Source organism: Gouania willdenowi, chromosome 2 (assembly GCF_900634775.1).
Source record: "Gouania willdenowi chromosome 2, fGouWil2.1, whole genome shotgun sequence".
NCBI lineage: Eukaryota > Metazoa > Chordata > Actinopteri > Blenniiformes > Gobiesocidae > Gouania > Gouania willdenowi.
The window spans coordinates 13,835,751-13,848,833 of NC_041045.1; the positions used below are offsets into that span (position 1 = coordinate 13,835,751).

The 13,083-nt window shown below is 38.8% G+C and overlaps 1 protein-coding gene across 2 annotated transcripts; it reads right to left on the bottom strand.

Moving 5' to 3' along the window:
- Nucleotides 1-1,913: 1,913 nt before the first annotated feature.
- LOC114478147 (trace amine-associated receptor 3-like) lies at nucleotides 1,914-3,140 on the bottom strand. Of its 2 annotated transcripts, XM_028471010.1 has the most exons (3): nucleotides 2,873-3,140; nucleotides 2,691-2,753; nucleotides 1,914-1,981 (listed from the first exon to the last, which is right to left on the bottom strand). In XM_028471010.1, exons 1-3 carry the CDS (start codon nucleotides 3,043-3,045, stop codon nucleotides 1,975-1,977), a joined length of 243 nt encoding a protein of 80 aa, XP_028326811.1. In that variant the 5' UTR covers nucleotides 3,046-3,140; the 3' UTR covers nucleotides 1,914-1,974. The 2 variants fall into 2 exon arrangements, with proteins under 2 accessions (XP_028326811.1, XP_028326802.1); XM_028471001.1 differs by having other exon boundaries at nucleotides 1,929-2,753.
- Nucleotides 3,141-13,083: the final 9,943 nt, after the last annotated feature.

Sequence of the window (13,083 nt, forward strand, 5' to 3'; positions counted from 1 at the left end):
ACACATACTCATTTGTCCATAATTGACAACTCTACTTAAGCTCCTCCCACTACACAAATGCTTACTTCCGACGGGCACTGGACTAGTTTATTTATTTGCAAAAAAAAAAAAAAAAACATGCATTGTTGGCGTAAAAAGATTGCACTACAGGTAGTGTTGATCTAAGACAGCATGGGCAGAAAAGGCAAAAAAAGAGCAACTGTGTCAGGAATGTCTGGCCCACAAACCATAGCCTTCCAACATTATAGCCCACAGCAAGATGTAGTTGAATAGCCCTGCACTACATACTACACACCAGTGTGCTGTCTACTCTCACACTCAATAAGGCTAACTGAGTTCATACCTATTTAATTATGAATTATTATTTTTTATTTCAAAGCATTGTTTTCCTTTCTTTCTATCTCTTCTTATTGTCAGTCACACTTTACACTTTTTCACCTTTTTGCACAACATCATATTTCCAACTCCACACAGGTGTCTTTTTTTTTTTTCATTGTCAATGATTATAAATGTTCCTCATTGTGGGAATAATTATTTTATATCTTGTAGTCTGTACTGTACAGACTTTATTGAGTTTAAAGCGCTCTTCCACCAAAAAAACTAATGTTTTTTACTGGTGGTTTATACTGAGATAAATAAAACTGTTGTGAAATGTTTATTCATATTGTGTTATTCTGTTCATCTGTACATTTCACTGCAAGTCAATACATTAATGAACAGTTGTGTGATGTGGTGTTTTCATACAAATGAGGTCACAAGTCACTTTTATTTCATAGTTATAGTTTTTATTTTATAAATCTATAAAAGTAACTCTGTAAACAACAGGTAAAGTGTGATCTGATCATATTTGATAGTCTGCTGATTTATTTCATTGTTCCTAATAAACTATTGCCTAACTTTAACTTACTTTACGCTTTGTTTAAACAAACTGTAATAGATGAGGTGTTTTATTCACAATTGAAATATGTATGTTTTGTCATTTCTATCATTTGTTGAACTCTTTAGAAATCAACCTGCTGTGCATGTGATTGGTGCACATTTATCTCTACATCAGCAACTTCTGATTGTTCTTCAGATCAGTTTTACATAAAAATATAAAAACATGTCAGGACTATGAAACAACAACAGATTGATCACTTAAAAGTTATTTTTTTCAATATAGTTCACTCCACCAGCTTTCACAGTCATGTCAAATCTCCAAACATAAACAAAATAAGCAAATTGATATAATATTTACAGTATGTTGGCCTCACTGGAGCCAGACTTCAGGATCTGAAGAGAAAAAACACATTTCACACATTTCCTGAACCAGGGATACAGAAACACATAGATCACAGGGTTAAGCAGAGAGTTGAAGAAAAACAGGCAAATAACAAAAATGTAAGATGATAGACTTTTCTCTTCAAATCCTGTTTTAAGTGAAACAAAGTAAAATATAGTTAAACACATTAGAAACACAACAACCACTACACCCAGAGCTCTAGCAGCTTTCAGCTCTGACCTGTTAACCTTCAGTAAACTCTGAAGTGTCACCACTGTAACATGAGAGCGCATGGTCTGGGCCTGAGACACAGCCACCATAAACACTCTCACATACAGGACCACTATGATGCTGACTGGAATGATGAAAGAAAAAATTAGATCAATAACTCCACCAAGAATGTTAGTGTGATTAATGCACATTAGTTTCCTCTGAAACAATAACATGCCACTGTAAAATATCCCCAAGTTAGTTTTAACTTTATAAATTATAAACAGTTTTGACTTCATAAAATCAAATACAATGTGTGAAATCATTTTCTAGAAGCAACACATCAGCAGGTGTTTTCTTTTCATTCATGGCTAAACTAAACAGAACTCTAAAAACATTCATCACACATCACCACAGTTTTACAGTGACTGTATTAAATCCCAGCAGCACATTGTCCCTGACTTTTCCTCTTTACAGTATGTTGGCCTCACTGGAGCCAGACTTCAGGATCTGAAGAGAAAAAACACATTTCACACATTTCCTGAACCAGGGATACAGAAACACATAGATCACAGGGTTAAGCAGAGAGTTGAAGAAAAACAGACCTATAACAAAGATGTAAGATGATGGACTTTTTACTCCCAACCCTGTTGTAAGTAAAACAAGGTAAAATGGAGTTAAACACATTAGAAACACAACAACCACTACACCCAGAGCTCTAGCAGCTTTCAGCTCTGACCTGTTAACCTTTAGTGAACTCTGAAGTGTCACCACTGTAACATGAGAGCGCATGGCCTGGGCCTGAGACACAGCCACCATAAACAGTCTCACATACAGGACCACTATGATGCTGATTGGAATGAAGAAATTGAGAACAACATTCACAATTTCAGCAACAGGATGGATATAAATCGTACACTCTCCAGCACAGGAATCAAACTGACCTGGATTTTCTACAATATTATTTAGTCTCAGACAGTGAAAGACAGTAGAACCAGCCCAACACAGGACAATGCATATCTTTGCTCTGTTTTTAGTGACTTTAGTTTGATAGTGCATTGGATCACAAACAGCCACATAACGATCAACTGATATCAGCACAACAGTTCCTATTGAAGCAGAGGTGGCAACATAACCTAAAACACCATTAAAAACACACCAGTCTGCACCTAAAAACCAGCAGCCATTGATAAGAAATATTAGAAGAACCCAGACAAACCCAACAGAGAAATCTGACACAGCCAGAGAGAGGAGGAGGAAGTTGGTGGGAGTGTGCAGCTTCCTGGAGGAGTTAGAGAGAAACACTGATATCATTATATGATACGACAATTATCATCAAAGCAGAAAACAGCAGGAGTCTAACAACATAACAAGTCATAAAACAACAGAACATGTCAATACCTGAAGTGTGAGATGGAGATGATGACCAGCAGGTTGAGAGTCACAGTGAGCACAGAGATGGAGGACAGGATGATGTGAAGGAGCACAGACACTGAGTGAGAACGCACGATCCTCCTGCATGAAGAGTTTCCCAGGTGTGGATAGCAGAGCTCAGCTTCATCAGGTGTGCTCATAGTGAGGAGAAGAAGATGTTCTGCCTCAGCCTCTCTGATGAACAACTGATATATTATTCCTGCTCCAACACAGGGATGTGGAGGCTGGACCTGAGGACTGGACCTCCCTCAGACACCGTCTGATTGACACATTATTATTCTGCTCCTACATGATGCAACACTAAACAATTCTGACCTTTTTCCTTTCCTACTGAATCCTATCAGCTTAGTAAACTCCATACAAAGCATTTATTAGAAACACTCGCTGCTGAGATCTGATTCTTATTCTCATATATTGATAATCCTTTCATAGGAGTGCTGTAAACATAGTAGAAGAATCAGCAAAGCACTTGCTGACTCATTCTCTATTTATTCGGATTATATTTATTTTCACATTAATTTTAAACCATTTTACTGGAATCAATAATTAGGGCCCGAGCACAACAGTGCGTAGGACACTATTGTGATGCACCCCGTTTTTATTATTATTAATATTCTTCTTCTTACTAAAACGTTATCACATTTTTGAGGACCTACACACATTAGAAATCACAGAGTGGTGGGTGGGTTCACAAATTTAGGCCTGTCAAGTGGAAGCCCGGCTCCTCTGTTGATGGCTGGACCACCGTGTAGCGCACAATTACATTGGGGAGGTGTGGTCAAGCGTGTCGGGGCGATGGGCCTTTGGGGGGCATTGCGGGGTGTGTAGGGGTGCCCCTCCTCTTCGGGTGTGGCTGGGTGCCTGGCTCGTCTCCTGGGGGTCTTGGGGACGGTGTCCGTGGTATATGGGCCCTGGGCGGCCTGACGCACCAGTGTGGGGAGTGGGTGCGCTGGGGAGATGCTGGCATCTGTACCGTGGTTGGGGCAGGGTTGCATGGCTCTTCGGTGGTGGTGCTTGCTGTTCCGGTGGGTGGTGGGTGCTTTCAATTCCCTGGATGGACTGTCTCGTTGTCTGCCAGTCGATGAGTGGCTCCGGTCACCCTTGGCTGGGGGCTGCTGCACAACGCCAGGTATGTGCCGTAGGTGTGACTCCTTCTCGCGGCAGCTGCTGTTGGTCGCGCACCGGTGGGGGACTGGGCTGCTGTCCTTGCTCCACCTGAGGCTGGGGGCGGGCACAGGGGGGCCTTGTCCTTGGGGATTCCCGGTGCCGGGGGTGCCGTCGGTGTCTGGTGGGCTCAGCTTGCTAGCTGAGCCGGTCTTGGCGGGAATCTTTCTGAGCGGGCCGTGCCCTTGCATGCCTGTGGGTGCGATGTGGGGCGGCCTCCCCTTGGTCTGCGGCTCTGCCGCCTCGGGGCTGTGCGTGGACTGGACCTATCTCAGAGACAGCCTGCCCAAAGTGTTTTTTCATTGGTTCCTTCAATCATTAGTTAGAGGGTGATTTGCTCCTTTCTTACTTCAGGGTGAGCCCAAACACCTCGCTCCAATTTGATGACGCGTTCCCACTTCGATGACAAATTTGACACGACACTGAGCTGGAGAAGCCACGCCTCCAGGAAGCCCTCTACCGTGATTGACATGTAAACAGACATGCCCACAAAAGTGAGCATGTCAGCGTCCTTTGCGCAGTGCTATGTATGTATTTTCTACAGTCTATGTATGTACCGGTGAAAGCCCCGCCCCCACGCTCTGTCTTGTGTTTATAAAGCAGCATGAGCTCGGCTACGAAGTAGGTGGGAGGAGGGCGGGCCGTCCTCAGGGCCTACGTCACCCTGCGGGGAGGAGGAAGTCAGTGTCCCCTCTATAGACACGCCCACTGATGAATATGCATAAGTAGGACACAAATCAGCCCGTTTATGTAGATTTTCTCAGAAAGTGACTTTTTCAAAAGCTAAAACTCTGGAAAACAGGCAAGTTTGGGAAAATAATGTTCTTCGAACAAATGGAGATGGGTGAAAAATAGCATGACATGGGACCTTTAAGTGGGAGAGTTTGGCCTTCCTGATTGACTGTGTACTTGTATTTCTGCATTGCCTGAAGGCAAGCCAGTCAACATGGAAAAAACAGGCTTTCCTCCAAAGGGCATTCTTGTTGGATAAGTTCTTCAAGGTCATGGGAGAACCAGGGACATTTGGTCTTAATTTTTTTCAGCGGGGCACGTTTGTTGATGATTAGGCTAAAAGTATTCTTGTAATATGACCAGGCACCATCTAAGGAGAAGAAAGGATTGATTCTGTCCCAATTTACTGCTGCAATGTCTTGAAGAAAGGACTGCGTGTTAAAGATCTTCAAAATGTGCTTAGTCACAATTACTGATGGCCAGTTGACTAAGCAGCCAGAATGTGTACATGTAATGAAACAGATGTCACTCATTTGGCTGAAAACTCCAGGTTGATAGTTTGAAGAAACTACACCAATTACAGCTGAGTGCCGATGCCCCTCCCTCTTGGGCCTCGGCTGTCAATCAATCAATCATACAGAGCGAGAGAAGAAAATGGAAAATAGTAGCAAGAAGCGGAAAGGAGGCGCCGAAAAAATTTGACATAAAAGCTCCAAGCTCTTCAGGCAGATGTTGCCAAATGTGTGAAAATAACAGATGTTTGCTGATGGCTATGGCGGAGCTTCATCTTCAGCAGCATCTGAAGCGGTCACTGCCCACAGGTGATGATGGTGGAGGTGGTCATCAGGTGGATGAGGGGAAGGGGAAACAGGAGGAGGAGAGACCCACGGCCTCCGCAAGTACGAGTTGAGGGGAATCTGAACTACAGGTAAGAAGTGATGAACTGTAGTCTACCTGGGTCAGATATCATATGAATCAAGTTTGGGTGTAATTTATTTTCGTTGTGCTTGCTAACAATAACACAATCAGTCGTTAGAAGTAGGCCATTTTACAATATAGCTAGCTAGCATGACAGGGTTTCTCTACTGCTCTCTTCAATGTTTTTCATTTGATATAAGTGCTCTATGCAGTAGGGCTGGGCAAAAAACTATATATATTTATCAAATGTATAGATAAAAACGATTTTTGTTTTGCAAATTTGAGTTAAAAAAAAAAAAGGTGTATTTTTTTTTTTTTTTTTTTTTTCCACCACAGTTTTTTCAGACTTTTTTCGCATTCTGTCCTTGTGGGTTACCATAACGAGATGTGAGCCCGCCCCCTCTTTGTTTACATTTGTTTACTCTTTCAGTAGCTATATGTGTGCCACAGGAATTTTTTTTATTTTTATTTACGGGGTCGCTGAGAAGAGTGAGTTGAGAAAGTTACTTTTGTAGCCTGATGAGGTAAAATAAAATTATCAAAACACTCTTTATAATGTTTCAGATTAGATTAAACTTTACTGTCATTGCACAAAGTACAGTCCAGAGAAAACGTTTTGCATCTAACTTGAGAGCAAACAAGTTAAGTACTGTATAGAATACACGATTTAACTATTTTTCTAGAGTGAAGATACCAGTACCTTGATCATCTGATCAAGTCCATCAAGTGTTATTCTTTCTCACCTTTCTCTGTTTTTCTCCTTTCACTTTTTAAAGGTTGCCATGTTTGAGGAAATATTTTGCGTTGATGTGCTGATGTGGTGAATAAATAGTCTATGAAAATATCACTAAATCTGTCATTTATTCATTTTAATATTCATCAATGATCATGTCTCACTTCTATTCCTCTCTGTCCTAATTTCAGGATCCCATTATATGTTGTACATTGTTCAGGAGGTTAACTAGACCAAGCAGCTTTTAGGTTTCTGTTAAGTACTGTATAGAATAACAGGACTGGGAGGATGGTGTAGGTTTGTTTATTAGACATGTAAATATACACCAACAAGACAGTTTATAAGCATTGTTACAAGAAAGTTTGTTTTCATTCATAGGCTTCATTGTCTTTCCATCAATACCTGGTGGGCCGATCTCGGCTCAAAGTGCTCAGGCCGATTTTTTGTCCCAGTCCAGCCCTGCACCCAGGAGAACAGTTTCAGAAGAGATGTAAGGTGCTAGGAGTTGTATACTAGCCCACTTAAAGCACTGTATTTACCCATGTGAGAGAGTGAAGGCTAAATTGCACTGATTTAATTAACGGGTCTCACCGGCGGTAACTGTGCTGCTCTAACTGCAAGTGGCAAATAACGCTGGTGTTTGTGGATGAGGTGCTATTTGCTCTGAGGCCTTTTTCCATACGAGGGAGGCAAATATGCACAGGAGTTATGAGTGTTCCCTCATTTACATAAATTCAAATGAGACCGGCGCAACAGGTGGCTGAGGCGCAGTTAGCGTTCATATCACGGTTTGCGTATGCTCTGTTAATTGCAACACGTCATTTTTTCTGTGGTTTTGTGTTGCAAACGCAGCACAATCCTTTTGAAGATCTGGCCATTGATCATGTTGTGGTCTTGGTTCATTCAAGTCTTGGTCTTGGATAATGTGGTCTTGAGTACAACACTACTGTAGGCATTGCACATTTGAGTTTACGTGGTATGATGGTTGTGGTCTTCCTCTTCATTTGGTATCTCAGTTGAAGCAACTGGACTTGAAGTTTATTTTGGGGACATTTCACCTCTCATCTGAGAGGCTTCTTTAGTTTATTTTATAGCATCATCACTTCATCTTTTAAAGAAAATGTGTCAATTATTATGCATGATGAAGGCTTCTTCTCTGAAAATGACAAGTGGACAGACATTGAAGTCTAGGAGCTTCTGACCTATTTTGTCAAAGATGAGGTCCAGCATGGTTTCCCCACTCTGCTCCTTACACCATGTCCACTACAGGCCTTTAAAACAGGGCCAAAATGCAAAAAACAAGCTTTTTATTCACCTGCAAACTGGCTGACTCAAGGAATGTGTTAAATTCAGCTTCTGCGGTCAGATTCAGAATGTTCAGAGTCAGAAAATTCCTACTTTTTCACACAAAATCCATCCTCCTTCATCATAAGACTCTTAATTATCAGGAGAGCAACATGGTTACATGACTAAAGAATGTTGTCGCTCAGTGAAACACGTTGGTTGAATGGAGGGTTGGGTTTACCTTCATGTGTTTACTTTGTTTTTCTTCACACCTTTGATTGGACCAATCCCTGTGGGACTGAGGCTGAGTCAGCAGGTAATGATACAAGGTGTGGCCTCAGAGAATAACACACACACAGTGTAGTTCTCTATCACTATGATATCTGATGTAATGAATCCTCTCTCTACCTGTGAACAGCCCCCAGAGTCAAACCTCAAAGGTCAGGTACTGAAAGGTTACAGGTATAGTGTATATGTGAACATTAAATATTACATGTATCTTTGAGTCTGAGGTTTATCTTGTTTTCTAATTAGATGCTGTCACAGACAGATTCAATACAAATGTAGTTTAACACCAATAACTTCTTCCTAAAATCAAACCAAGTAAATAATCCAGACTGGTGGTTCTTCATTTATCCTACGTCATGTCAGAGCTTTGTCCCACTGTGTCAAAACATCAAAACTTCTACCAAGAACCAGCCATGATATGAAAATCATCAAGCAGGTAGCTTGACCTTCAGTCTGTCATCAGCACCAGTTTTTAATCTGAAACAAACTGAATCAAACAGAGAAAGTAACATTTATCAGTATTAGAAACAATGCATGTGACCCTCTGTAAACTGACAGATCTCCATCCACAAGTTAAGTCCTGTTCAAACATCCCACGACCTCCACTAGCTTAATGTTGAGTTTACAAAAAATGTGTTCCCGTAATCATTACAACACCTAATTTAAGAGAAACCACCATGATTGCCTTTACTGGTCTTAGTGAACATGGGCTCTATTCTCTGATATTTCCCCCAAAGGAGAACATATGTTCAAAAAGTCTGATATTTGGCAGCAAAAAGAGACGTTTATTCAGAGACAAAAACAAATAAGCAGCACATCTCACATTTTTAATTTACATTGTTTCTCATTCATGAAAGGAGAATGTTCACTGCAGTACAGGTAGGTACCAACCCAATATTTACAGATCTGTTAAAAAATGGAAACTGCATATTTTATAAAGATGTAATGCAATAATCACAGATTATAAGCTGCCAAAAACATATCAGTTTACACATTTAAGATGATCAGGTATATGCTATGGGACCATTATTGTAGCTAAAGTATTTGAAAATGTACTTTGATGTGTGATCTGTAAATATTGGGCCTAGATTGGATGAGTTCTGTGACTTTTGCTAAACTCTATTTGCAGAAAAGTCACGTGTGTTCAGCAATTTGTAAATCTGTGCGTAGGAATACCACCAGATCACTCACATTTTAAACTCTATTAAAGACCATCTATAATGGTAAAGGTTTAGTCAGGTTATTTACTTTAAAAGTCCTTTCAGAGCAGGCAGAAGATAATTAAACATTTGCTGCTATTTTGCTCAGAACAGTCATGTGGCTGTTGTGACACAGTTGGTTACCAGACTAAATGGTTGTTCCAGTTGCTCCAGTGGAGCCACCATGAACCACCAGCTCTGGTAGCTGATTGTGACTGTTGGTAGCTGAAACACAGTGGCTGGAGTTTGCATTTACTCACTGACTTCAGCCATCGTGTGCTATTGAGTGGACAAGAACCATCATTGTGTTGGGTCACAGAATTTATCACAACACCTGTTCAAAAAAGTCATAGTGGCTGGCGCTGTGATTGTGTGTCCATTGAAGGATATTTCTTGTCTTTTAATTTCTCTGCCTTTTCATTTATTAACTTACATTCTCCATTTTAGCTGTTTTTTTTCCTTGTGCTGCTGCAGTGTTGTTGAAATATATAATACATAAAGGAAAAAACAACTGTTCATCAGCCCGTTATTGATCAGCCCACCAAGAAAACTCCTGGTACTCACGATGGTCCACCCACCCCTGTGTGTACTTGTTACTGTTTGATCATTTTGCCTTTGGAAACTCACCAAGAAGATCTGTTTGTTTTATTATAAAAATATCAATATTTTCTTTCAGTTTATACATGTCGGCACACTCACCTCAACTCTACAGTGTGTTAGCAGCAACTAAGAGTTCATCCATTTATTAATGTTTTACTCACATTTTAGGAAAATCTTATTAAAAAATGTGATTACAGATTCTGGTGTCCACATGGACCTAATGTCAAAATATTATAAAATGACTTAGAAAGGTATATTGATTATTTGAAACCCAATTAACTATTGTAATCCATTTATTCAGTTGTCTTTGTGTTTTGGCTTTTGACGTAAGGAACAATTATTAATGGCTGGTGACAAAAGGTAACCTATAGAGCAGATAACACAATCAACACATTTCCACTTTTAAAAGTAAACAAAATATTTCAATTCTCTTACAATTTTAAAGTTTAAAACAAGTATATGGTAAAACTGTTTTTTTTACATTTAAAAAACATATATAGATATATATTTATCATTTCAAACACAAACATGAAGGTGCATTTACACTGAATGCGACTTCAGTGACTAATGTTTAAGTCCTCATTGATGAGACTCTTGAACATAGTCACGCTTTTTGCTCACTTCATTCCTTTATCTACCTCAGTGAGGAGGAACTCATTGCTGACTGAAGATCACAACACAACGTCACTCAAATTTGGTTAAACATTCAAAATTTTCAACTGGTTGTGACTTCCAACAACTTAATCGCACGAGTTGCGTTGCTTCAAGGGAAGTCTCTTGACGTTGCATCATTTTACATATATATTTCAATTTTTTTAACCTTTATTTATCAAGGAAAAGTCCCATTGAGGTTAAAAACCTCTTTTTCACGGGAGTCCTAGAGAAGTTACACTCAAATCATTCAGACAGCATTTAAAATGATAAAAAAAAAAAAAAAAACTGTGAAAAGCAATTAAAGTTAAACATTTTGAATGTAATCTAGTCGCTAAAGTCACGTTTGGTGTGAACACAACTTAAAAATCATATCCCCCTCCCCATGTAGAACAAAACACAATCCTATTTTATTTAACGTTTGATATTTAAGAAGTGAGAAAATGGTTCTTGTCGTCTCTGAAATTTGTAGCAGTGGTGTTTTTGACCTCAATGTAGCGATATACCCTGGTGATGATTTTTGCGATTTATCAAAAACACGTAATTATCTAATAAATATATTTCATAATAGTATTTGATGTCATATTTGATATCAAAATGTCGACAATGAAGAGACACATCTTCAATAAAACAATTTCAGTCGCTTCTAAATCGATTTTGGCGTCAGGTGACAAAAAGAAACAAATTAAGTCAAAAACATTTTGACTTTGCAATAAATGTTGCTGTAAATTGTCCATGACATCATCATTATACATGACAGATAATGTTTAAGGTCTTAAAATGATCCCAGTCCGTTACAAATTTGGGTTAATTTCAGTTTTTTTTCGATTTTTCCGAAAAATGAGGGGGTAATATTAGTAGAGGGACAATATTTGTGCAATAATTATTGATTTTTGCCAAAAATTTTAATTTTCTAAGTTTGGGGAATGGACTGGGATGATTTTAAGACCTTAAATAATACTCTGCTGTGTATATTGACAATGTTATGGACAATATTGCACAAAATTATTCCAAAGGTCAAAATGTTTTTGACTATAATTTTGTCACTTTTTGTCATCTGACGGTGAAAACAGATTTAGAAGAAACCTAACTTGTTTTGTTGAAAATGTGTCTCATCATTGTTGACATTTTGGGGCCAAATATGACATAAACAAATGTTTTAAAATAAATGTATTTGACAATTCAGTGTTTTTGATAAATCACAACAATCTTCCTCAGGGTATATCACTAAAATGCTCTAAAAAAACACCCCCACCACCCATTCTGATGAACACAAGATTCTGTTTGACTTCCTATATATCATACTTTGAAAAAAATACAGTTGTTGGTTCTACCATGAGGAGGGAGGGGTATCTCCCCAAATAAGACCCTTTAGAGATATGGCCGTTAACTTATTAACTAGTGAAAAAATGTGAAAGAAAAAGACACAGTGCAAGTTTGAGAAATACAAAAAAGTGGTTATTATTTTATATATGTTATGATTGCATTGATAAGCATGACATATTAAAGGTACGGTATAATGAGACAACCCATATGAGGATCAACAGAAAAATGTTAGAATTAGAACTGAAACAGTTGATAAACCTGAGCTGACAGGAGAGACAAAGTTGCATAATGAGACTAACTATAGATATATAGTGCAGTAAAATACTATATTAGTATTTCAAATGTATTAGAGGGAAAGCAAGAAGTATCCCCAAAATAATACTCAAGTATAGTACAAATACTCAAAAATACTACTAATAAATGTACTTTGTTATCATCACTGTCTGGAACACCATCAGGAACATCTTTCTTCCTGTTGAAAGAGAGTTTCTCTTCTCTATCATTGTTGATCAGTCCCTCCAGGATTTCATGGACAATTTCTGTGATTGTTGTGTCCTAAAATGCCTGATTTTGTGGAAGCTTTAAAAAAAAAAAAAACTGCGGCAAAAGTTGTGTCATTTTGAGGCTTTATTATTTTCTATAACTTTGACTAAACTGATAAATTTGCCAAAAAAACTGATTGCCTTTGAATTGTTTCATAACATTAGAGAAAAGAGCTCAGATTTACAATAATTTAACATGATATGGATTATTTCGTCACAGTTTAAAGGTTTCCAGTGCATCAAATATGACAGAGAATGAGTTTGTTTAAGTTTTTAAAACAAAAACAAAAAAATCCTCAAAAAAATAAATGGTTCTTTTCCTGTTAGAATCTCTTCAATGCACTCATGACTTTAGCTACAAACACTTTTGCTGCAGAAAAGTCTTATGTGTTCAGCAATTTGTAAATGTGTGCGTAGAGATACGACCAATGACATTAGCATGCACTGCTGCCGTTTTAGTCGGTACCTGTAATGAAGCTCTATCATAGATCATATATAACAGTAGAGGTTTAACCGAAAAAGTCAATTTGACTGTTGTGACACAGTCTGTAACCAGAATAAATGGTGAGTCAGGTCGCACCGAGCATAGTCATTATATACGTAGACATCTCATGACGTGCTGGAACGCATCAAACGGCGCCGCCATATTGTAGAGGTCTCCTTACTCTGAGCTATAGAACAACTATGACGGTGCTTTGTGCAGCTTTTGTTTGCAATAACCAGCACAAATATTTTTTGTGT

Coding starts and splice junctions, on each gene's coding strand:
- LOC114478147 (XM_028471001.1), bottom strand. CDS start 3,045: ATGAGCACACCTGATGAAGCTGAGCTCTGCTATCCACACCTGGGAAAC. Junction 2,754..2,872: donor ATCTCCATCTCACACTTCAG/GTATTGACATGT, acceptor TAACTCCTCCAG/GAAGCTGCACACTCCCACCA.